The sequence below is a fragment of the Ambystoma mexicanum genome, chromosome 10 (genome assembly GCF_040938575.1).
Source record: "Ambystoma mexicanum isolate Mex_15411 chromosome 10, UKY_AmexF1_1, whole genome shotgun sequence".
Classification (NCBI taxonomy): domain Eukaryota; kingdom Metazoa; phylum Chordata; class Amphibia; order Caudata; family Ambystomatidae; genus Ambystoma; species Ambystoma mexicanum.
In genome coordinates, this window is record NC_090932.1 from 866,919,110 (window position 1) to 866,944,097 (window position 24,988).

The 24,988-nt window shown below is 44.9% G+C and overlaps 1 protein-coding gene across 2 annotated transcripts in view; it reads right to left on the reverse strand.

The window, feature by feature from the left end:
- The window catches only part of ATP13A3 (ATPase 13A3), a 1,430,808-nt gene that overhangs the window by 982,196 nt on the left and 423,624 nt on the right, over window positions 1-24,988 (reverse strand). For both annotated transcript variants that reach the window (XM_069618570.1, XM_069618569.1), the window contains exons 4-6: window positions 21,977-22,162; window positions 21,321-21,391; window positions 6,802-6,882 (exon numbers count right to left, since the gene is read on the reverse strand). In XM_069618570.1, coding sequence (XP_069474671.1) covers window positions 6,802-6,882; window positions 21,321-21,391; window positions 21,977-22,162 — 338 coding nt within the window. The remainder of the gene's footprint in view (window positions 1-6,801; window positions 6,883-21,320; window positions 21,392-21,976; window positions 22,163-24,988) is intronic.

Below are 24,988 nucleotides of genomic sequence, written 5' to 3' on the forward strand. Positions count from 1 at the left end.
GGCTCACGCTCTACGAACACATTCAGACGGGCTCTGCCATTCCAGAATACACACCCATAGAACGCAACATATTTCCGGCATACATTCCTGCCAAATGCACCTCTAGATTATTTAACGCCATGTCTTCCTTTGCTACCCCGGAACATCCTCACCTTAAATCTAAATGGGAAGAGGACGTGGGTGTCATAGACCCGGAGGACTGGATCCAGATCCTAATGCACCCTAGGGAAATCACCATCTCTTCCAGGCACCCTTTAGTGCAACTGAAAATCCTACACAGAATATACTACCCTAGAACTATGATACACAAATGGAAGCGTGCCCCAAACCCAAATTGCCTCTGATGTGGGAGAGAGACGAACATTTATACATATCCTGTGGGAATGCCCTCGTGTTCAGGCCTTTTGGGGGGGGAATGCTGCAGGGAATTATCTGGAATATTGGGTAAACCCGACGAAAACACTACGAAAAAGTGGAAAGGGTTGCGCCTGGCAACAGCCGCAGGACTGATGAAGCGAAACATCGCACAGAAATGGGGCGCTCCGGAACCCTCAACACTGGATCAGTGGGCAGATGATCAATGCTGGAACACAGTCTACAAGGCAAGGGGCTGCCCTAATAAAGCTTTCAAAATTTTGGGGAAATGGGAGGAACTTGACTCCCGGTAATCTTTGACATTGCAGCTATAGATGGAACTCATCGGACTTCAACCAAGCTTTATTATTGATTCACCCTTTTGAATGCATATGTTTTGACTTTGTTTAGTTGTTTTCTTGTTGATTATGTTTGTTATCAAAATCAATAAAATATATTTTTAAAAAATAAAAAAAAAGATACAGACGAGGCATTCTTCAATACTTGGTCCATTGGAAGGGATATCCTGTGTCCGAACGTACCTGGGAACCCCGAAGTCACGTTCATGCGACCAGGCTTCGTTAACGCTTCCACAGGCTCCATCCGGGAAAACCAGGTGGAGCGAGTATGGGAAGGGGGCATAGCGTCATGCCACGATCCTGGAAGTGTTGGCACCTGTGGAGATTCTCCCACAATTCTGTGCATTCAGTAAGAGAAGAAGCAGATGCGGTCTAGTCCTCACACAATATGGCCGCCGTGCTTATATCAACGTACCGTGCTGCCAGCATGATGCGTTGGATCCGTTCTCCTGGAGCTCGCTGTTGTTTACAGACTATCCTTTTCTTAGCCTTCGGATAAGCTTCCTTACAGTTTCGGCCGGTAGCTCTAGTTTTCCGTCTTCCCTTCTTTCTCCCCTGTTCGTGCTCAGTTCAGTTCCGCCTCCTACTTCCATCTCATCCGGAGTCACGCCACCGGCTTTGCTCCCGTTCTCCCTCTCGCGGGTCTGCTCTCTGATTTTCCTCAGTGCTTGCACCGCTTACTTTCTCTTTCACTCGCGGCGTGTCATTTACCTTGGACAGCCTTTCTAACTATCCTATTATGTTTGCGTCCTTGCATACTAGTTTTTACCATCTGCTCTCCCAGTTTCCCTCGTTTCCCTACTTCCCTGCTAGCTACACTTATCTTTTCTTATCTTTTCGCCTTTCCGTTTCTTTTTTCGTGGCCACCGCCACAGTGTTTACTTGGTAGGATTGTTTCCTATCCTTCCTCTGCCCGATTCAAGAAACAGTCTGCACAAAGTTTTCCAAACCTTCATACACTCTCCTGGAATTGGACATCAGAGAGTTCCCGGATCCTGGCAAGGGACCTTATACCTATTCTGCTCTGCCCTCCAGTTAGACTTTTGATACCGTGGTCTATACTTGGGGACATCAGAGGGTCTTTCCCACCAAGAATGACTTACCCTTGTAAGACTGTCAAGGACTTCCACAACCGCATCTACCAGGGTTTTTTGGTTCTTGGGAGGCCTTTTCCCTGGTTTAGGGCAGGCTCCCAGGAGTTCCCTTTGGCGTGGGTTCTTCTCCCTGTCAAGGCGGCATCTGGGGGTGCTCGACCCTATTTACACGACAAGAAGGAAAGGAAAGTAAAAGAAAAGAAGATGGAGGGAAAGAAGAGCAAGCAGAAAACCTCTGAGGAGTCTCGAGACAGCTCATAGGAAGACAGAGGTGAGGTGTGGTCTTGGGAGGTTACCCCAGATTAGGACACTTCCTGACAGTCACCTTAGATCTTTAGTTGAGGCAGGGAAATCCATTTTAGGATTAGGGAAACCTAGGTTTTCTCTATCTTTAATATTAATAAAAGTCTTTAGCCCCAAGCAGTCCACCTTTGGGTCAGTCCTCCTTCTGCACTCTTACAGTTTATATTGAGAAAGCAAAGAAAAGCATATTGGAGCAGAAGAGAGATAACAAAGTAAAGCAGTATATGTCCCAAAGGGATGTGGTTTAGAAAAACATATGGAACCATTAAAACATATTTATATTGCAAAGCGATTAACTTAAAAAGAAACAAGTGCATCCAAGAGATAGGACATAGCAAGAAAATCTATGACAACCCAAAATGTGGCAGTGATCGAATATGGAGATAGCAAAATAACATGGGGCTACCAAAACGAAAAGGGGGCAGCACAGACTGATTCTTTGGTAGGATGCAGCAAGTAGATAGGAGACAGAAGTGAGACCTATTTAGAACAGATTTTAGGGACACAAAGATGAAGTGAGCCAACAATAAGTGATCAAGAAAGCGATGAAGGAAACAGGAACCAATATGGGAGCAGCAAAGTAGTGTGAAGAAACATAGCCCAGGACTATTTATAAAACAAACGTTGTCCAAGCTTTCTACTTCACTGAGTTTTAAAGAAATATCCAGGTTCTTTGTGCAATGGCATATTAGTCTACAATTGTACTCCAATATCCCTCTCACTTCAAAGCTCATGACCACCAGAATATGGATGTATAGTCTGGCTCCACCGTTAACCTGTTCACCTTTGAACAACGTTTAGGCGCCATCAAGTGCTTGGTCCATGCACTTTAAAATGTGCAACATGGATGATAACAAAAAGGTATAAACCAGAATTGGGATTACAAACATGCATGGAAGTTTTTACTAATGCTGGAGGCACTTTGTGGTGCAACCTTAGCGATAGTTCCTAAAAAGACAACCGCTACAACCCAAACTAAAAGGGGAAATTACTGGAAGCAATGCAGTACCCGATGCTTGGGAATAAGGTGGGGGTGCTAACGTGTAGCAAAAGGAAATATCTAAGTTTCCAATACATCAAATACTAAAATCATTACGTTTTTATTTGACAGTAAATATCTCAGGGCTACAATTGGTGTGATTTGGAAAAATGAGGTCAAAAGCGATGAGCAAAAAAATAATCTAAACAACATCAGCATCTGGTCTCGAACTAACTGGCAGACAATGCTTTGGGCAAAGCTTTTTTGAGGGAGATCTGTAAAGAAGTTAAATTTGAGAGATGCAGAGAAGCTCTTTTGTCTCAGAGGATGATCCCTTATCACTACAGACAAAAGATAAATATAAGCAGTTTCTAGGGATAAATATAAGCAGTTTTCTAAAGTTTCTGGACGGCCAACTGATTTTCAACTGACTGTATAGATGAAAGTCTGCCAAACGGAACAATGTGAAAGGGCCAAACATCTCTTCTGGGCATTCATCCATCATTTACTTGGAAATATAAGGTACCTGGGTAGCAATAGAGGAAAGGCAAGACCATCACTAATGTTGGAACTCGAATCTACACCAGGAAGAAAGTAATCCCTAGGAGCAGCTTAACTCAGAGGCACCCGATCTTGCTGGAAAAGAGGTGTCAAATAAGAATGAGATTGCATTAAAACGAGGGTGCTCCACTGAAAAAGAAAAACAATTGGAAGATTGATAAATCCCAGAGAAAGGAGGACTAGCTTGTTCAAATGGGCAGAAATCGAGAGCACATGTTGAGGTGGAATCTTACAGATTAATTTACCAAAAAACAAATACACGCCATGATGTATTAGACAAAAGATTATAAATCAAATCAGGAGCCACAGAAAATACATTTAAAACTCGGTGTAGGGAATAACCACACTACTAGTACCCACGCACAGTTGAGTCATTGTTGCAGAAAGACATTCACGTAATTCTATGAAGAAACAGGAAATATGTGAATTGGGAACGCGTTTGTAGCATCTCGATCCTCGAGTAAAATACATGTTGCCAGCAGCTCGTTTTCCAAAGGTACAGAAATATCTCAATCAAACCAATGTTCGAGCCTGTCCATGGAAAATAACGCCCTTGAAATGGGCAACACAATCTCTGTATTTTCTTGTTTTTTATGTGGTTCGTTTTGTAGATTCAGTCAGTATATATTCCTGTTCATCACCACTTTTTATTTTGTATCCACCTAACTGACAGTGCTCACTCTGATTTCATAATCTTATGTAAAATCCGATATAAGCATTGCTCAACTACGCAGGTCTTTCCAGGGAATGTGACTACTGACACAATTAGAAACTGCATGTGTTTGGTTAGCTTCCACTTACAATTAACTAGGCTAAACTGAAACTGCTGCTACTGACATGCATATCTCCATTGCCTTGTTGTTTGTGCCAGTCCATATTTTGCAACCCTAGGTCAAAACACTGGGTGGAATTTCGATGCTAAAATGAGACTTGTAATATACAACACTTTGTAAATGTACCCCATTACAGAGCTGACAACTTAAACATTCTAACATTCTTTCATACAGTCAGCAGACCAATATAGTTGTGAAAATGACTGAACGTGCGGGTGAATTAATCCAACCCAGAGAGAGATACTCCAGACAGGTTGCTTACCTTCCATAAAAGACCAGTATCAACATGCTGCTGTTTCAGCACCTCAAATAAAAAGGTTTCATTTCATCAGCCATCATTCGTATTGGTCACAAGTGAGGCTAGCATAATACATGAAACCTACATCGACGTTGCAGCTGGTTTGCCTTCTCATATTTACCCATTATATTATTTAATTCCTCTAGCGTTACCAGATTTTTACCATTTAGTGCCATGTGTGCCCTGCTGCTCTTCTACTGAAAATAAACAGTTTTCATCTTCGACCAAACACCCAAGATACTTGGCCGCATCCGAAGTGTATGGCTGGAGATTTAGAGCCCTTTCCCACACCTGATTAACTTAATTGGCTCCCCCACTTATTCGTATGCCTGTATTCTTCAGTGTAACCCTTGGAGTGAACACATTGATTGGTATGCACACTCCGTTATTGTCCAACTGTAATTTCTTTCTTTCATCTCATACCTGCTTCTTGTAATTACGAATAACCAAGTACTGAATTTCCTCTGATCTGCATATTCACACTTCATAGATAGTAACCTGGTGAGTGTTGTTTTACCATGCTGGGATGACACTGCAGGAGCAGGGCAAGAAATCTGATTTTGTCATGCCATATTTTTCTATCAGGCTGTGAAAGGGACTCTAGTAAATTCAGCTCCTTCCAACATTGTTCAAAGAGTAGAACAGCAGCACATTCCAAGTAAAAAATACAGTGCTTGATGTTTCTATGCCCAGACTGCACTTTGTGGAAAAAGATTACATGTCAAAGTGGACCAGTAAGCATACAGTTATTCCTAGACTTCACTTTTTATAAGCACTTAATCAAGAGTCAATGGGCCTCATTAGAAGTGTGCCGGTCCGGAAACAAGGGTGCTGGTAAGCTTAACAGCAGCCTTGATTCCGGACTGCCACAGTACGAGTCTGCCTGCCGGGGCCGCTGCGCGTGACAGGTCTGACCCCAGTGGCCGCAGCGGCCCCGGTAGGCAGATTCTTCACTGAAGCGTCGGCACAGTTAGCAATGGTGCCAGCGCTTCCGTCTCCCCAATCCCATAGAGACCTGTTGGACTCTATAGGAATGGGGATTTTCAAAATCCAGCGCATGACTTCCTGCATCGCCGGGACTTGCAATGTCCCGGTGGCACCGGGAAGTAAGGCACCGGATTTGGTGTTACGGGGTTGGCAGCAACACACCACCAACCTCGTAATGAGGTTCACTGGCTGTAGAGGCAGACTTTTAGCTTGCTGGTAATGAGCTGCTAGCCCAATGGGCTAACTACGAGAAAAGCAAGGGCCTTCACAAAGGGCTTAGTGTCATTTTGCCCAGGTAAGCCCACCCTCATAGCTATGAAGGCTATTAGAACAACAGCCAAAAATCCAGAGTTCTAATGATTTTTTGTGTACCGTGCTCACCAAATTCACTTAAAAAAAACCCTATAAAAAGGTCCATGGCCACTGGCTAAATAGTTAAGGGAGCTCATTGGTGGGTTTCTTTTTGAGTTCACGGTTCGATTAGCAAGAAGCAGAGTTCTGAGAAGAATGATGGTGTAATGGTGAGTAGAACGTGGCATGGGTTGGAGAGGATGAGGGATTTCGAGGGAGACTAGTCCCACGCAGGTAAACAATAACTTTGCTTTCCCGGCTTTGTGGTGATTCACACATGTGAATATCTAACTTTCTGTTTAATGATAAATACAATAAAATGTTGATAAAAGACGTTTAAGTCAAAATGTTAAAATAAAGATTTTCAACCAAAATTACCACTAGCAAAAAAAACAGGTTCCAGGCCACCATGATCTAGCAGAAAATTGGAAATACAGTTGTATTAATTCGGAGTAAATGGAAAAAAGGTTCCATGCAGTTTACTAAATTATGATAATACCAGAAAAGCCTTTATCTATCATGTAACCCTATATGTTTATTAAGCCATCAGACTTCCCATTGGCATTCACGCGCATTTTCTTTTGACACCTAAAGCAATATACTTGTGGTATACAGCAAGTAAATATTCTAGTTATCAGCACTAAAGTTACATTGCACGCATCACTCACACTTTGAACACTACCTGTAATCCTGCACATCTTTGTAGAGCCCTTTACTATGGTCATTGTGGATTGATGAGCAAGAAGTTCCATTATCCAGTCCCCTAAAAAGAAAACACAAAAAAAAAACATTCTAAGCCATTTACTTTGCATGCATAACTCATATCATTTAAATACTACAACTTCTCAAGTAGGTGATCAGGCATTATAAAAACAAGTATAAAAGAAAATCATCATATGTTTTTAAACACAATCGAACCTATGAACACAATAGAAGACAACCCTGGTCACTGCAACATAATTTCTTCTGGACAACTAAAGGGTAACCTCGTAGCAAACAGATTCCAGAAATGGAATTTGTAGAACATTGATTAGTTATGAATAAGTAGCAAAACATTTGCATGTTTGCTTACATGACTACGTAGTAGCCTTTGGCAATGAGCCAAGTAGCGAAAGTGGGTGATACATAAGAAGGACATTCACAAGACTATCTGTGATTAAATGTTCAAAAGATGAAGTAGCAGCTTTATCACAGTCGATTTAGCTAATCAGGCGGAGGTAGAAACAGGTTCATTTTTTAGAGGTTATTCCCATGAGATACAGCCACACAACTGAACCTCTCTAGAGGACTGTCTGCTCACACTACCTCGCTCAAACATGGCTTTGGACCAAGATCCGATTTGTGGATGAATTTAAAGGCCCCAGAAAGAAGTCCCTTTCACATGAATGGCAGGATTTTAAACACTGAAACAAAAAGGGCCTTAGTTTTTGTTTTTCAAGTAAAATTAAACAGCCATGTGGAAAGGGGCCAACCTGTCATTACCAATTGATAAGCAGCATTTTAATTTACAAAGTAAGAAGGAATCAAAGATCCCTGCCATATGGAAAACAATTACAGAATGTTTAAACATTGAAACCAAAAACGGCCTGCCCATGTGTGTGCAAATAAAAACGGCTTTAAAAAATAAAAGTGAAAAAAAGGCACTGCTCACAGAAAAATGTCAGGAAAACAAAAGTTGATGTGCGGGTTGACCAAAAAGAATGTGTATTATGTTTCACCCACAAAACTCCAGTGACATTTGAAGAGCCACTTTGTCAGCCCCATCCATGCAAACCCTTTTGCTGGCTGTGGAAACAAAACTTCACAAAGACATCTCCCACTTCCAGCCTGGATGTCACATGTCCCATCTAATGAACAACTGCAATAAAATGTTCTGCTAACGGTGTCAAAATTCAGTTTTCTCCAGACCTGTTGGCTTTGAAAGCTTTGACTTCAAGAAAAAGTTACGCTTGGTTTGAGCATGACTAATGTGTGTAAAAATTGGTGTACCCACCTCAAATGGCAAGCTTCCAGCACAAAGGAGACTGATAAAAAAAACTCTGGGCACAGGCTGACCCAGGGAAAACAAATGACCGGAAGGCAGGAGTCAGTGCTATTTGTCCCAGATGAAAATTCACAATGAATTTAAAAAGGACTAATATCATTTAGGCCTTTTAATCACCCATCATAATGAGGATGGATTTCATCTATATAGCATTTTTTAATGCAATTTCCAGGTGATTTTGGGGATATCAAATATATCTACCTGTGACTCTGGGAATAATAGTTAGACTAGGTTTCTGGCTGATATGAAAATGTTCCAAATGTGAAAGTTGGTGAGCGGGTGGAAAAATGAAATTAGGGATAGGCTTAATAACTTACATATTCATAACTGTTATGCTTTGGAAACGGCAGAAAAGTGCCACATGGACATGCTACCTGGTAAAGATTTGATGGTCGGCTTATATAATTCTCCATGAATAGCTGAAGCCGAAAATATGTTTAGTATGGCAGCTGCTAGTAACATTATGAAGTTGTGATATATAACTAGTTTTTGCTAAAAAGGTTGAAAGGAGAACAAAGGGAGATTACAAATGGGAATTGCCATATGTTGCTCTAGACTCCTAAACCAATCCTGACTTGGAGGCTGGGTTTGGAGGAGAGAGAAGGGTAACCGTCCAATCCTAGTGGCAGGGATTATTGCAGGGTTCTTGCCCAAGATTGAAAAAAATGTGTCATCGCTGCTAAATAAGGGGGGGCTGCATTAGGACAGGGGACAAACAAAAAAAAGGACAGAACAGAAAAAGGACAGACTGATCAGGAAGGCTGCTGAAACCTACCATCTGACAGCTGTGAGGAGACACCACAGGAGAGTGCATCTGTGTGGAGCTGTCTATTTCTAGGAAGGCCTCAAAGCTGACTGGGTCCTATGGTGGAGAGCAGGTGGCCATCTTTGAGAGTGATGTGACCAGACCCCTGCCCTATCTTTCCAGAGTGTCCTGAGATGCAGCTGGCTTTCCTGAATCTTAAACAGAGGCTGGCTATGTAAGTAGAACTGAGCCCTGGGAAACCAAAAGGTGGGGGAGTCTGCTTTCCTTGAAACTTTCCCCTTTATAGTGGGTAAGGGGGAGCAGGGAATCCGTGTAGCTCCTTAGCCTAGTCAATCAAAAATATTAATTACATTAATTCCCCATTTGACAGAACACTACGTGTGAATTTTGTTAAAATTTCAAAATTAACAAAGCTCACTTCCCAGTGTATGCTGAAATCCATATCTCTGAGACTAGGAATATCTCCCAGAACCATAGGGTCTGGACTCCTGTTTCCTGGACCAAAGTTAACTCAGGGTTACTCTCCCTGGAGTTCCTTTCAGGCCCGTGCTAGAATCCAGTTTCCTCATGCCTCCTACCGCGGAGTCTGGGGTATTCCCACCCTTCCCCTGAATATACAGAGGTTTTTAGAATGCCCTTCTTAGGCTGAGGTTCTGGCTTTTCTCCTTAAGCGAAGCGGTCAAGGTGGCCTCTTTGTAGTCGTATCTTCAGCCAATCTAACTCCCCGACTTTCTCCTCATAAGAGTTTTCATGGTTTGAAGTACTTACTGTATTATTCCTTACTTCCCAGGACACACTGGTCCGACCACTTTCCCTTCTGTGTGGTAGAGATGAATACTCATAAATATCAGACAGGGACTGGCCCTCTTCATCAGTTGGACTAGGCCTGGGTAAGTCTAATTGCCTCATGTCACCCTGTTCTTGAAGGGTGGCATGCATGAGGTCGGTTTCCATTTGTGCATGAGAGGTTGTACATGACTGGCATGAGGCCCCTGTTGGGAAGGGTGCCTCACCTTTATCAATGGGCCTTGTCTCATTTCCTGATTGGTCAGGGTGCCTCAGGTCCTGTTTCTAATTTTCCAGTTCCTTGGTGATGCTCTCACACCTGTGTCTTTCTTTATTTGCTGTTGGTAGTCAGAGAGCTGGCTTTTTAATTCTGACACTAAGGTCCGATTAATCTCACGCACCGTGCTCGGAGCTACCAACCGATCCTTAGTTTGCTGCACCTCATGCTGAAGTGATTCATTTTCCCTCTGTGGGCCTTTTATGCTGTGTGCATATTCAAGGCGCTTTTCCTTAAGGAGACTAATCTCTTTCTCTGGTCCATCCCTACCTTTTGCTGCCTCTAATAGTTCAGCTTCTATTTCCTCACTCGCTCTACAAGCTCATTCCTTTCTTCTCTCATTCTGGTGAGTTCCTGAGACCCTGACGGAATACGAGATTGGAGATGTGATTCTCGTGTAACAAAATTCCATGCATTAGTTAATTAAATAGGAAAGCTTGGATCCTAGACGAGCTACAGGAAATTGCATATCTTTAGTAGGTATAAGATCGGTGCAAGCAGCTAGGTAGGAACAAATTCGATTTTAGCCTGCATTTAGTATGAGAGAACACACATTTACTACAAAAAATACTGGTGTGCATTAGACTCACCAATGGGTCCCCAAAATCAAGATGTAGTAGCATTGAGTAATAAGATATGTATAGTAGCAGATATTTCAACATGGCCGGCGTCCGTTACAGCTAACACGTCCAACAGCATTGCATGAGTTGAACAAGCGAGAAATGAGCGGCTTGTGTGGAACGGTCTTTTTTTTACTAACATTAATGGAACATGGAGTGTATCCAGTATACGTCGCATAAGGATATATTTATGTGATCTTACAAGCTTTAAAACTCAACGGAGTTCAGAGTAACAAACTTGCATGAAAGATCACGGGACGACAAATAGTCACGTGTTTTCACATGGAAGTGAATAAATAAACGCGATACAAGACGGGAGGCTGTTGATGCAGCCGACATCCCTGTTCCCACAACGCGTCCGTGAGATCAAGCTAGAGGTAAGAATGAGGGGAGAATCAGGAGCGGGCAGGTTTACTGCCAGGCCAAGTTCATGGAGGAGCTTACACATTTTAAAGTACATACTCACTGAGATATTTACAATTTAATTCTATTTTAGAACGTGTAGGTCAAGCCCCTCTTGAACAACCGGGCGTTGAAAGGTTTACCCAGTGAACAAATCACTACGGCTAGCACAAGTGGGTAGTATGTATTCATTTGTGATGCAGGTTGAGCATTTTAAAGCTATTTCTCTGATGGTAATACATGTAAAGAGCTAAGGAGACTTTTCTATTTCTCATAGATTTTGGTGTGATGCAAGTCGCATACCTTAAGGAGAATTCTGATTCAAGATTATAGACAGGTTGGTCAGCACACTTGAAGGGTGTTTTTAAATGAACAACAGAATGGAATAGAAGTGTTTTTGATTGATGGGCATCTTTTTGCTTCTCTTGACAGTTGACGCCTTAACAGTAACAGCTTCACCTGAAGAAGGGGCCTGGATGCAATATAACACTGGTGTGGTTTTTCTAACACATTGACAATGAGTGGTTACTGAAAATAATGTACACTGTATACAGAACTGAGGATGATACAAGAAATGTTAATAATTTTTTAGTAATGAATCATAAATAAGAATCGACGTGTTTATCTCTGCCCAGAAAGGGATCAACGAATGAATTTACTTTATGGTAATTATTGTTTAACGTGGAATTTTGTTTAGAACTGAGTCGTGATCAGTAAGAATTTATGTATGAACTTATGAATTTGTGTTAAACAAGTTTTCTTAAATATCTGTAAAAATAAATAAATGTTGACAAAGGGGAAGAGATGGTTGTAATATCTCGAGAGGAGTGACCGGGTATTTCATCAGAGACACTGATGAAGTGTGATGACACTTTTCTATCTCCATTTCCAATTGATCTATCCTCTGTAATAGGACGCTGCTATCCAGATTCAAGAGGCATTTTTCCTGAATAAGCGGCATCCTCTAATTTCAGAGTACTTATCTTTTCTGATTGGAATGCGAGAATTTCCTCCTAATGACTATTATGAGCAGCCTGGTCATTTAGCTTGTGTTGCATAGTGCTCAGATTTTCAACACACTCTTTATCTGCACAGTGTTTCATACTCTGCACTCTCTTGCTGCAGTGTTTTTACCCCATCTTTGAGTTGTTAAACATAATCTTGGGCCTGTGACCGGTCTCCAACCTGATTCATCCGACTAGCCTCACTATTTTGCCAAGGCTCTTCCACTAACAGAAAATGAAACTATAACTGAGCAGTTAGCCGAGCCATTTGTATCTGTTCATCAAGAGCAGTTGTGGTCACATAAGCTTCAAGTGCTTGGTGCAATATTCCAGCTGCAAGCCAAATATCATTGCTTACTGAGATAACCTCCCTCACAGTTCTGGTTTGCCAGCTTCCTGCATCGTCCTCAACCCATTCTCCTTTAAGAAATAATTTAGCTACAAGATGCTCCCTGGCTTCCCCAGTCTGTACAGTAGTCATTTTCACAATTGGCTTTTTGCACTTTAATAAAACTTTATTTATGCAAGGGCAAAATCACCCTGTTCCTGCTTGATTTCCTCACTCAAATACATTCTTATACCCTCTTAATTATTTTACCTATACACCTCCCTGGAACTCAGGAGTCAAGTGCTAGCGGCACTTTAACAAAACAACAATGACTTTCCCTCCACCTTAATGCAATTGCAGCAACATGAATAGACTGTCACAATGTACTTATCATGGGTCAGGAATAGGAATCCAAATCCCGGCCCGAGCCCCCAATTTATAACAGTTTATTGAGAAGCCACCTTCAACACAAGGAGTTCCTTTCCTCCCGGTTATGCAACAAACGGTTTAACAGATTCTTTTTTTTAGCCCCATCTCAGACACATATCATGTACCTTGGATCCCTCTCCCCTGAGCTAACAATGCGCCAAGAACCAGGCTCGTGTATGGGAAATATATTGGTATTTATTAAATTAAAAATAATAGAAATTAGCACGAACATATCAAAACACCACTTTATCCATGGCACAACAAAATCAACTTCTCTCAGCATAAATAAATCACAAAAGTGAGTTGAAAAGAAGACCATCACAATTCTTCACTTTCTATAAACTTCACTTTACAAAATAATTACACTGATCAATAACGAAGGCAATTATCATGCAATGTTCTGCAATTTTGATTTTCCTGCTGGCTTTAAAGGCTAGCAGTAGGATTTCAAGATAGTTCATTATGTTTTTGCCCACACTTTTTGTTTAAAATAAACACAGGGTGATTTATCGGTTTGTTTTTCAGATCCCCCCCCCCCTGCTTTGGTCTCTGTTGGGAAGTCAGACAGAAACATTGGAATGTTTTGGGGAGTTTGGGATTTCAGACCCCCCTTACTAAAAGGCCTGTGTTGGGGTAGCTAGATAAAAAGGTTGGACTGATTTAAGAACAACTTGCATCCAAAGTGGCGCACAACCTACAAAGCGGGTGTTGTAGAGGGGCTAATGGGAGAACACCATTAGTAACTAAACAGAAGAATACATAGTTCAATAGCCACACAACAACAAAAAGGGAATGCAAATGGCTCGGTGACTACCAAAATAACAAAAAATCCCCAGCACACGATCTTATAGCAAAAAAAAAATTCACATTTATTCAAAAAAAGAAAGGCCAGTTAAACAGACAACACGCTGATGAGCACTTTCGACAAATGGTCTGTAGATGGCGCACGGAACACAACAAAATGTTATGCAGAAAAAACACAAATTATTCTCGGAACTGGATGACCTACTGAACTAGAAATAGTTGCATTAATTCGGCAATAAATAAAGAATATTCCATGCTAAATTCATGACGCCAGACCTCACCGTTCTTGAGGAGTTATGTCCTCAAGATCAACGCCATATACAAACCCGACGTGATTATATATAGAATCCAAGGAGAGTCCATTTGAACCAAGTCACACATTCCACAACACCACCTAGGAGCCATGGCTGCAAGTTCACTTCCAGTTCTGAGCCACAACTGCAAGGCATTGTCGGTATACAAATTAGCTCAAATGCGAACCTTTTTCTCCAGGAAATGGTCTTTGTCTAAGAGGGCAGTGCTACTTTATACATAGCTTAATCAACCGACATGTGCCAAGCTGCCAGGACAGTTAGATACCTGGTTTCACCCTTATTATGGATCATCAGTGCAGTGAAGTCCTGACAGCCTTGTGGTTGGAACATGTTGCCATTTATTCACAACGCCAAGAAAGTTATCCCTAAGAGTTGCCTCCTCCCATGTAATCCTATAGAGGCCGCCCCAGGGTGAGGTTCAGGTAGCGGCTATCCTCCCCTGGCCACATGGGGAGAAGTCACTGCAGGGAAAGGAGTGATGACACCATCAGATTCATCACAGATACAAGAGATAATCAATACAGTGAGCAGATAACGAATCATAGGATTACAGAGAATATGAACCATATAAGAGGGAGTCTATTGCCCCAAAGATATCCGAAAAGGAGAAACTTTCAGAGATACTTGAGAACAAAATAAAGAGAAAATCTAAGGCCAATAGTATCAAAGAGGAGAAGGCTACAAAATCCAGAAAGAGGGCAACCAAAGAAGTGCACCAATCCCCTAAAAGAACTGAATAAGCTAATAAAAGAAATAGCCAAAGACTTTTTAAGAATCATATTAAGGCTGGAGGAAGCCTATCCAGGAGAAGTGAGTCATTCTCCTGGCTTTCCTTTTTTTAATCATATATTGAAGCTGGGGAAGCCTATCCAGGAGAAGCAAGTCATTCTCCTGGCCTTTTTGTTATTTTGTCTTAGTGGTACTGTCAGCGTAGCTTAGCTTTAGACAGAGGACAGACACATGAACCCATATGATAGGGAATAGTGAGACCTTTTCACATATTTAAATAGAACGTCAGCAAAAATACAAAAACTGGTTGGTCTTCTTCTGACCTACCACAAGGTACATAACTTCTCTACATTAAACTAAGGTCACTGATGACCCACAATCAGTAGGGAACAAAGATCATGGGCAGAACATATTCCATGTGGCACTGAGTCACCAGATTACACCTCTGCTCTACAGCTAGAGCGTGTCAATTGATCTTCCAAGACAAAAAACGCAGAGTAATCCTACATAACGCTTTCTTGTTAGTAAAACATTTGCGGTAATTGATAAACACTTGATTTTACAAGACTCATGACCCAATGACAAAACACGGTGGAAAATAGGTTATGTAAAAGTGGTCCGTGTTTTATCATTTCTATTAACCACGAGTGAAGGGATAGCTCAAAGTAATGTAGGCACGCAGTGGAAATGGCTTTGATGACGTTTTAGAGTCATGCAACGTAACTGAATGCTTATAAATGATGCTCAGTAAATTCTAATTTCATTAACAAATAAGGAACAAGTTACTTACCTGCAACTGTTCTCCAGCATGGGTGTGGCATGGATTCACATGCTCATGAATGCAAGAATACATAGCAGTACATACATGCACAACCACAGGAGGTGGCAAGGCTCAACATTAAGCATTTCAACAACTCAACATTAAGCATCTCTTACCTCCTCACCAGGCTCACCTTCAAGCGAACCGGTTGCGCAGCACTGCCCGGCTGACACTGGATTTCTCCCTGGAATCCCGGTCGATGCAGTAGAATCTTGTGAAGATGTGCGTCGACCTCCACGTAGCAGCTCTGCATATGTCCAGCAGGGGCACACCAGACAGGAACGCCGTAGTAGCAACTATCACTCTGGTTGAATGGGCTCTTGAACGGCCGGGCAACGGTCTGTTGGCCACAGTGCATGATGCAGCAAGACAGCCATCTGGAAATGGAAGCCTTCGAGAGGGCCTTCCCTTGGTTCACAGGTCAAAAGTTCAAACCGCTGTGATTTCTTCCGAAAACTCTTTGTGCGGTCCACGTAGAACTTCAGCGCTCTAGCCACATACAGCGAGTGCAAAGTCCTCTCAGCCGGCGATGAAGGAGACGGGAAGAAAACAGGTAACACCAAGGGCTCGTTGAGATGGAAGTCAGACGGCACCTTGGGCATGAAGGAGGGGTGCGTCCTCAGCACTACACTCTTTTCGTGGAATGTCAGATATGGAGGTTTACAGGCGAGGGCCTGGATCTCTCCCACTCGTTGCGCGGAGCTGATGGCCACAAGAAACGCTGCCTTCCACGATAGGAACTTCAACTGTGCCGAATGCAGAGGCTCGAATGGCGGGCCCATGAGCCTGGTCAGCACCACGTTGAGCTCCCACGCCGGGCCGGAACCTTCACCGGCAGGAACGAGCGGAACAGTCCTTTCATGAACTCCTTCACCAGGCGATGAGACCACAGAGATGACCGCCCCGGAGTTCTGGTGTAGCGGGAGATCGCCGCCAGATTGATTTTGATGGAGTTGTGCGCCAGCCCCGCCTTGGCCAGCGACAGCAAGTACGGCAGCACTTGAGGGGCCGTAATCGACAGAGGGTTGATCTGTGCACGGCACCAGACAAGACAGAGAACCTCTTCCATTTGTGTCCATAGCACTTAAGAGTCGAGGACGCCCTGGCCTTTGCAAGCACCTCCTTGCAGTCCGCCGGGATATCGTACCCTCCGAACTCTAGTGCTGCAGGTTCAGCGATCCCGGGTCGTGATGGAGGATGGCATCTCCTTCCCTGGCGAGAAGATCCACGTCTGTCGGCAGTTTGACTGGGGGCAGGGGGAGATGCTGACATGTCCAGAAGTTCCGGGAACCAGATCTGCCTCGGCCACACCGGTGCGATGAGGATCATCCTGCACCGGGACCGTTTGAGTTGACTGATGAGTCGCTGCAGCAACGGTGGGAACGCATGCAGGTACAGGCCATCCCAGGGGAATGAGAATGCGTCACCCATGCTCCCTGGCTGAGGAAACCTGCTGGCGAACCTCCGGCACTTGGTGTTCATCGCCGTCGCGAATAGATCGATCTGGGGATTGCCCCAACGTCGGAACAGGAGATCCACTTCATCCTGCTGAAGCTCCCACTCATTGAAAGAGCGCAGCTCCCTTCTGAGTGAGACGGCAATGGTGTTCTTTATTCCTGTCAGATGGAAGGTTACCAGGAACATCCCGTGGGCAACGGCCCAGTGCCACAGATCCTGCACTTCCTTGGATAGAGCTGGGGACCTGGTGCCCCCCTGCTTCCGGATGTAGAACATTGTGGTGGTGTCATTGAAGACCCTCACCACCTTGTCCTTGAGGGACAGGAGGAATGACCTGAGGGCCCAGAACACAGCTCGGAGCTCCAGGACGTTGATGTGTAGTGACCTCTCCTCCAGGAGCCAAAGGCCTCTTGCGTGGAGATCGCCGGTGTGCGCTCCACATCCTTCCCGGGAGGCATCCAACATCACCGTTTCCTGATGTGCCGGGGTCTGGAAGTCCATACCCGCCGCTAGATGCGCACGGTTACCCCACCACCGGATCGCTTGGCGGAAGGTTTCATTGAGGGAGATCTTGTCTTCGAAGCTGCCCGCCACTTGCATGCAACGAGCGTCGAGGTACTCCTGCAGTGGCCGCATCCGCAACCTGCACAGACGCACGGGGTAGATGCACAATAACATCATGCCGAACAGGAACTTGATGGACCTCACCCTGGCCACTTCCATGGTCAACAGCCGTTGTAGCTTGCCCAGGATGGCTTTCGTCCTCTCCTCCGACGGTGAACCCAACCTTGCCACTGTGTCTAGTCTGGCTCCCAGGAAGTGGGGCTTTGCAAAGTTGATTAAGAATCCCAGTTCCGAGAGCAGGTGGACCGTCTTCGCTGTGTGATCGACGGCGAGTTCTCTTGACTTTGCTCGGATGAGCCAATCGTCCAGAAAGGGGAATACGTGGATCACCTGCAGGCACGCCACCACCGGTGCCAGGCACTTGATGAAGACACTTGGCACTGACTTAACCCCAAAGGGCAGGGCCTTAAACTGGTAGTGCCGCCCTTGGACCATGAACCGTAGGAACTTTCGATGTCCTTTTCGTATGGCGATATGGAGTACGTGTCCTCCAACTTCAGTGATGACAGGAAGTCGCCTTCCTCCAATTGTCCCAGCACGTGCTGAAGGGTGACAATCCGGGACTCTATTTGTTGAGGTGGTGAAGTTCGAAGATGGGCCGCCAGCCGCCGGTCTTCTTTCAGACAAGGAAGTGCTGAGAGTATACTCCAGAGCCCCAAAGCCTCTTTGGAATGAGTTCTATCTCGCCCTTTCTACACATTGCTCGTAACCTCCACAAGCAGCTATGGCATGTGGTTTTCCTTCCTGGCCACAGGTGGGAAACGGGGACACTTTTTTTGGAACTCCAGGGAGTGCCTGTTGGCCAGGGTGTCCAGCAGCCAACAGTCGGTGGAGATGGACTCCCACACGCTGATGAAAGTCGCCAGCCGGTCTACCACTGGGGTGCTCAGGTGGGGGCCTGACGTCACGGCCGGTTCAGTCTTGTTTCACCGAGATCTTGCCACCTTGGCCTCCTTGGGGACGACAACGTCCTCCTGTCTTGTTGCGGCCTCTGTAAGCTTCCTGCGACGAGGAGCGGGCTGCCTGGCTGTACGATGAGGCACTGCCTCTGAATCCTTTGGAGGCACCTTGAGACTTGAGGATGGCAGTCACTGATGGAGAGAACCCAGGGCCCGGGCCGTCTTGGAGTCTGCCTTGATGGCCTGCAGTGACTCGTCCACTGCCTTGCCGAACAGGTTGTTCCCGTCGAAGGGCATGTCCAGTACCCTGGTCTGCACGTCCTGACGGAAATCAATGGCTCTGAGCCAACCGCGAAAGCCGGTGTCGCCAATGTCTGTGGCCACCGTGATGGCGTGGTCCGATGCCACCTCACCTTCCTGCAGGATTTCAAGGGCTTCTGCCCTCTTGTCATCTGGGAGAAAGTCCAGGATGGGAGCGATCTTGAAACACAGCTCCCCGTCCTAGCACACCACGATCGTGAGGGCGTTGACTGCCATGATGGTCGTTGCTGCCGACGAGTTGACCCCTCGTCCCATGGCATCCAGCTTCTTCACCTCGGCGTCCGGTGGGAAGTGGAAGTTGATGCCGTCGCCCCTGCCGATTTCTTCTTGGCCGCCGCAGAGACCACCGAATCCAGGGACGGCTGTGCCCTGAGGCACATAGCAGCGTAGTCTGGGACCCGATACTTCTTCTCGTACCAGTCCCTCTTCGCCGGGGCCATGAACGGGTTCTTCAGAAGGGACAGTCCTTCGTCCCAGACGTCGTCCAGTAAGGGGACTGAGAGGACGGTCTTGGCCTCCTGTCATTGGTAGAGAAATCTTTCCTTCTGTCTTCGGGGCATAGCTGGAACAGCTCCGATGCCCTGGCGATCATGGCATGAAAGGAGCCAATTTCATCAGGGGTTTGGGTGGAGGCCCGGGCAGGGGGTGATGGGATATCCGCCCCGTCACCTCTGTCGTCGTCCGTCCCTGTCGTCGCCGTCTCTGTCTCTGTCCCCATCTCGTCCCTAGGAGGAGGGGATGGGGGTGAAGGCTGGAAGGAAGGGTGAAGGAGGAAGGAGGATGGACTCGCCTCCACTTGTTTGTGGGCTCCCTGACGGTCCAGGTGCCGCTGGATCGTCCGCTGGTGGTAAGGGCAACCTTGTCTTTATCTCCATACACAGGTTCTGCAAAGCTATCAAGATTGCTCCTGAATTGTCTTGTGGCATCGGTTGCGACGGGAGCGAAGGCTGGGGCACAGGTTCCTCCGCTTCCTCGACGGTCCACGTTTCCTCGTCGGCCCCACCGTTGCTCTCTACGTCCGCCTCGTCGGGACCCCTCCCGTAGGCTCTGGCCTCCTCTAACTTCTTGTCCAGGATCTTTTTGACGCCAGCCAGCTTATCCTCGGAGGTGGTATCTGTGTCAGTTAGGGCTACCGTGCCCCCCTCTTTCTCATCCCGGGGGTCTTCTCGATAGGCTGGAAAGATGATTTCCTCCTAGGTGGCAGGGAAACTCTAGGCCCGGAGGTCGTCACCACTGGGGTAGCCTCCGCAGGCTGCACCAGGGCTGCCAAGACTCCCTCAATCGAGGCCTTAGCCGGCTGAATTTGGGCCTTCACGACCTTCGAGGCCTTCACCGTGGGCGGAGGGGCACCGCCTCGCTCCCCCTTGGCTGTCTCAGTCGGGATCGACTGGGGCTTCTCCCGAAGCTTACCCGGGTTCTCTGACTTCCTTTTCACTGAGCCAGAGCATTGGCTCGTGGATGATGGCATCAGTGACATTGCGCTCTGCCTGGCAGCCGAGGAGCTCGAACCAACGGCGCTCCCGGTGCCCGCGGACTCGCAGTGCTTAGCCTTTTGTTGGGCCCCCGTCGCCGGCACACCCTTAAAGGTCTTAGAAGACCGCTCAGACTTCTCACCTGCTGCTGAGCTCTTCTCCTCCAGCCAGATGGCGAGCCGAGTACAACGATCCTTCATTGTCCGGACGGACATGTTCTTACAGAACGCACAGTCCTTTTCCACGTGCGATTTGTTGTCGTGAAAGCAGTAGAGGCCCCGGAAGTGCATATCTTCCTTGAAGACATTCTGGAATCCACATCCAGGGCAGATCCTGAACAGCTTGGATCCAACAGGCGTCGTGTCTCTTTTGTACTGGGCCATGACCACGCGGAGTAGGTCTCAAAGTTCTTCCGGAATCCTCCAAGAAATGAAAACTCGACAAAAATTCACCCTTGTGGGGCGTAGAAAATTCCGAAATGGGTCCCTGTTTTATCAGAAGTGGAATCGGTGGAGCTTGAGGCTCGATTGACCAAAAAATATGAGTAAACTCTTCAAAAAAAACGCAATACACAGTAAAAGCTCAAGAGCTACAGCACGAGGACTCCCAACACTTGAACGTGCTGTAAAAATGTGAAGATGGCTGCCAGAGGAGGGGCTTAGGTAGAGGGCAGTCATCGGTTGGGGGCAGTATGACCCAAAGATCAGTGATTGGTTATTAGTAGAAAGACAGTTCAAAAACAAAACTGAAAATGATTTGTTCTTTACCGAGGATTCCCAGCCTGACGGGGAATATTCATGAGCATGTGAATCCATAGCAAACCCCATGCTGGAGAACTATACAGTGTTATGCATTAAAATTCCTTATCCATTTTCAAGACTAAAGTCTTGATTAATTACATTTGTTTAAATGGCAAGGATTTAAATGAAGAAGCCGGATGTGAAGAAGGGGACTAAGCCAAGACAACATCTGGCTTCGAAAACAGTAAACTGTAAATTATATTATGCCAGCACCAGTTCTTTATAATACAGTAATTATGGATGTCTGTGTCCTAACTATGCATCATTCTGTGACAAGATGTCAAAAATGAGTGGACTGGCTTACCTTAAAAAATCAAAAGTTTTTTCCATGTCATTCCAGAAGTATGTCACACTGTGGTGTGTGAAATAGCGAATCTGCAAATCAAACAATTGAAATGTTTAATCACCTGCAAAGAAAATGCAATAACTTCTATGGTAGCAAGAGATTGTACATTTCTGATGTGTTTTATGTGGAACACAACTAAACGTTTCTAAATGCAAGCAAACGTTTGCCAGGACGTTTGTACTCTACAAGCCAGACTTCAAGTAAGTGAGACATTGGACGGCTATGACAGTGTTTGAGGGGCTGAGAGACCTAACCTGCTAGAAGCTTTTAATCTTCACTCACAGTTCATTGATCTTAAACAAAACGTGTCATTGCATAGCATCATCTTAATCAGTTTGGCTCACACACACAAATACACACATACAAAGGAAGCCGATAATTATCAAAGTTGGTGCTAAAGACAAAGTAAAGTTTTTCTTCTCTGGGTATAGTCTGACGCTGTAGACGGAAACGTTTGGCTTTATTTAAATGTGCGCGATGCATACTTTTGCAAGCACACACATATTAAACGTGCAAGTTCACAGTAGGTAAAATGCGATACTATACATCAGATTGCAACAAAAGGGGCACACTTGGTTTGCATTCATAATGTTGTAGCAGAAGGTCACCTCTACCTCCATCAATGGATCGTGTAGGTGTTTCTTCGAGATATCGTCATTCTCTTCACCCTGATCTTCTGGTAAATGAACAGCATGCCCATTTGAAAGCTTGTTAACTTCCGGTTCAAGGCATTGAAAGGGATTTTTTCCTGGATGAAGAAGAACACGGACCTTTGCACAAAACCATCTCCGGAATTCATCCTAAACAGGAAAAATGTAAGTCAACATATATAACAAAACTAATCACCAACATTTAAAGACAGAGTAAAGGTTCAAACGCATCAATGTAATTTACCCTGAGTGATTCATGAAAACAAAAGGCTTAACCTTGTCAAAGCAGACTACCAAACTAAAATAAACAAATAAGTGACTTATTTTATAATTGTAACGTTTTAAACGATTATTTTAGAATGACTCAATCGCCAGAATGAACACTTCCAGAGCATACTGACATTTTGTAATTTTCTGCACTAAAAAACATCAATTTCAAAAGGGAGTTATTTAAAGACTATGCATCTTGATTTTGACAAAAGGCCAATTCCGAAAATATCATATCCGAGCTACCAAAATGCTTTATTCATTTCGGTTATTTGTTCTCAAGGGCGCGTTTCAATAAAAGGACTACCATATTCCTATCTGCCACACTGTGCAGATGACGTAAACTTACGACCTGGTTACACATAAAAAGGATGGCTTTAGATTGAGAACAACTTGGCCTCACTTTGGCCAATGTTCAGAAAACATTTGCAAAATCATATTTTTCTGCCAGAAATTGATCTTAGAAACTGTAATACAGATTGCTAAGCAGCTGCAAAAGTTTGTCCCAATTGCTGGGTTCCTATTAAAGCTTCCATAGAAATTTAAAACGCATGTGCGTGACAGATCAATAACAGATTTGGCCTTCAGAATAACTTTTAAATGTGGTGTATAGCCAACCAGAGTTTGAGAAATCCTACAAATCACAATGCAAAAATTAATTGAAAATATTGTCCGGGGACCGCTTTTAGATAAGGCTAGAGTTGACCTACTCCCAGAGCTTTTGAAGATTATTAGAGGTTTCCTGGTACCATTCAGCTGCTCCATGGGCAGAACAATTGCCTCATTGTGAAAGCTCTAAAACGTTGCCAGTTATTCTGTATAAACAAGTGAAACTGTTTAGTTTAGGGAAGGAGTTGTCAAATGTTGCTTTTAAGAGCTTCTATTAATTCCTTCCATGCTGCCTTTTGTGCTGTTCTTGGGCACTTTTGTGCTGCATTCTGTTTTGGTAGAATTGTTTTTGCTTCTTCTAACATTGATAAGTTTGTTATTTTCATATTAGACGTTACCATTTGCCTATGGCGACCACTTATCTTGTGGATAAAGAATTGAATGAAGGTTACAACCTACATCAATCAGCTTTCTCTATTTAATGGCGAGTGACTTCCATTGGTCCTTCACAGGCTAACTAAACCTACGTTTTCACAGGTTCAACCCAGTGGTCGAAGTGTATGAACTATGTTCCCTGCTTGCCTGCTCCCGCTCACCACAAACCCCATCGTCACACACCCCCTCGCACTTACAATTCAAACCCCCAAACAACCAACCCTGCTTTTTAAGGGAATGTTCAGTGCAGTGCACTGAAGAGCAGGTTTCAACTCCTACACTTTTATTTTAAAACTAAACCATTCTGGAAGGGTTTCTGGTTAAAATAAAAAGTATAGGAACAGTAAAACTTTAAAAAAAGGAGCACCGCTCCCAAACGCCCCCCCCCACTTCAACCACTGGCTCCACTTTAAAATGGTAGGGCACACTTGACAATGTTATTACTTGTCTTAGAGTATCAGCTCTATCATAATGCTTATATTCTCAAAATGCCCACATAAAACCATCTTTCACAGACATTTTTAAACGCCATAACCAACGCCGCCATAAAATAGGACCATTAGCTCATATAAGGAGACTTTAAAACATGGTTTGAAGAAGAAAATATCTCAACTAGCCACAATCCAACTGCTGCAAATGGTGAATGGAGCCACCGACTCAGCAGGGCACACCCTAGATACAATCTTCAGCAAAAGAAATCTGGTCAAAACTGCACTCCCAATGCACATTCTCTAGTGAGCACCTTATAATACCCTTTGTGATCCAAGCACAATACAAATACAATCAGAAAATCTGCAACGAGCTGGCCAATCCTTCTGCAGTCTCGACCTCTCCTGTTTATCTCCCGGCCCTTTGAAATGCACTGGCTTCTCACTTCACCAGTAAAACGCAGGACATCCTACCCACTCTCTCCTCTTCCTCTCCCTCTACCACTCCCAACCCTTCTCCGGCCGTCTCTCCTCCTCCTTTCTCCCCCTTCCCCGTGTTCACTCCTCAAGAGGTTTCTAGACAAGCCTGATCTATGAAAATCTCAAAGCAGGTGCACCCCTGCTCCTCCAGAACCATCAAGAACCACACCGACACCCTCACTCCAGCCTTGGACAGTTTCTGCAATTACTCTTGCCAACGGAACCTTCCCTTCCCCCTAAAAGCACTCCCTTGTACACCCCCTCCTCAAGAAGCCCGCTGCTGATCCTTCCTTTCCGGAAAACTACCGCCCGATCTCCATCACTCCTTTCCTGTGTAAACTCCTGGAAAAGCTGGCCATCTCCCAGCTTAGTATCCACACTGATTCTGTTGGTGGTCTCCATGACCACCAGTCTGATTTTAGAGCAGCCAGAAGCACAGAAACTGCTCTCTGGACCACACTATGAAGACTTGCTCTCTAATCTCGACACTAACCTTCCTTCTGTCCTCCTTTTCCTTGATCTATCCCTCTGCTTTCGATACGGTCAACCACTCCATCCTGATCAATCATCTCTGTGACAACCTGGGCATCATGGGTCAGGCCCTGCCCTGGTTGACCGCCTTTCTCTCTGATCGACCCTCCCAGGTGCAACTTGGGTCCTTTCTCTCTACCACCTCTCTCGCTACATGTGATGCCCCCCCCCCTCACACTGGCTCTTCAACCATTACTTGGCACCTCTGGCCCACCTCATCTCTACC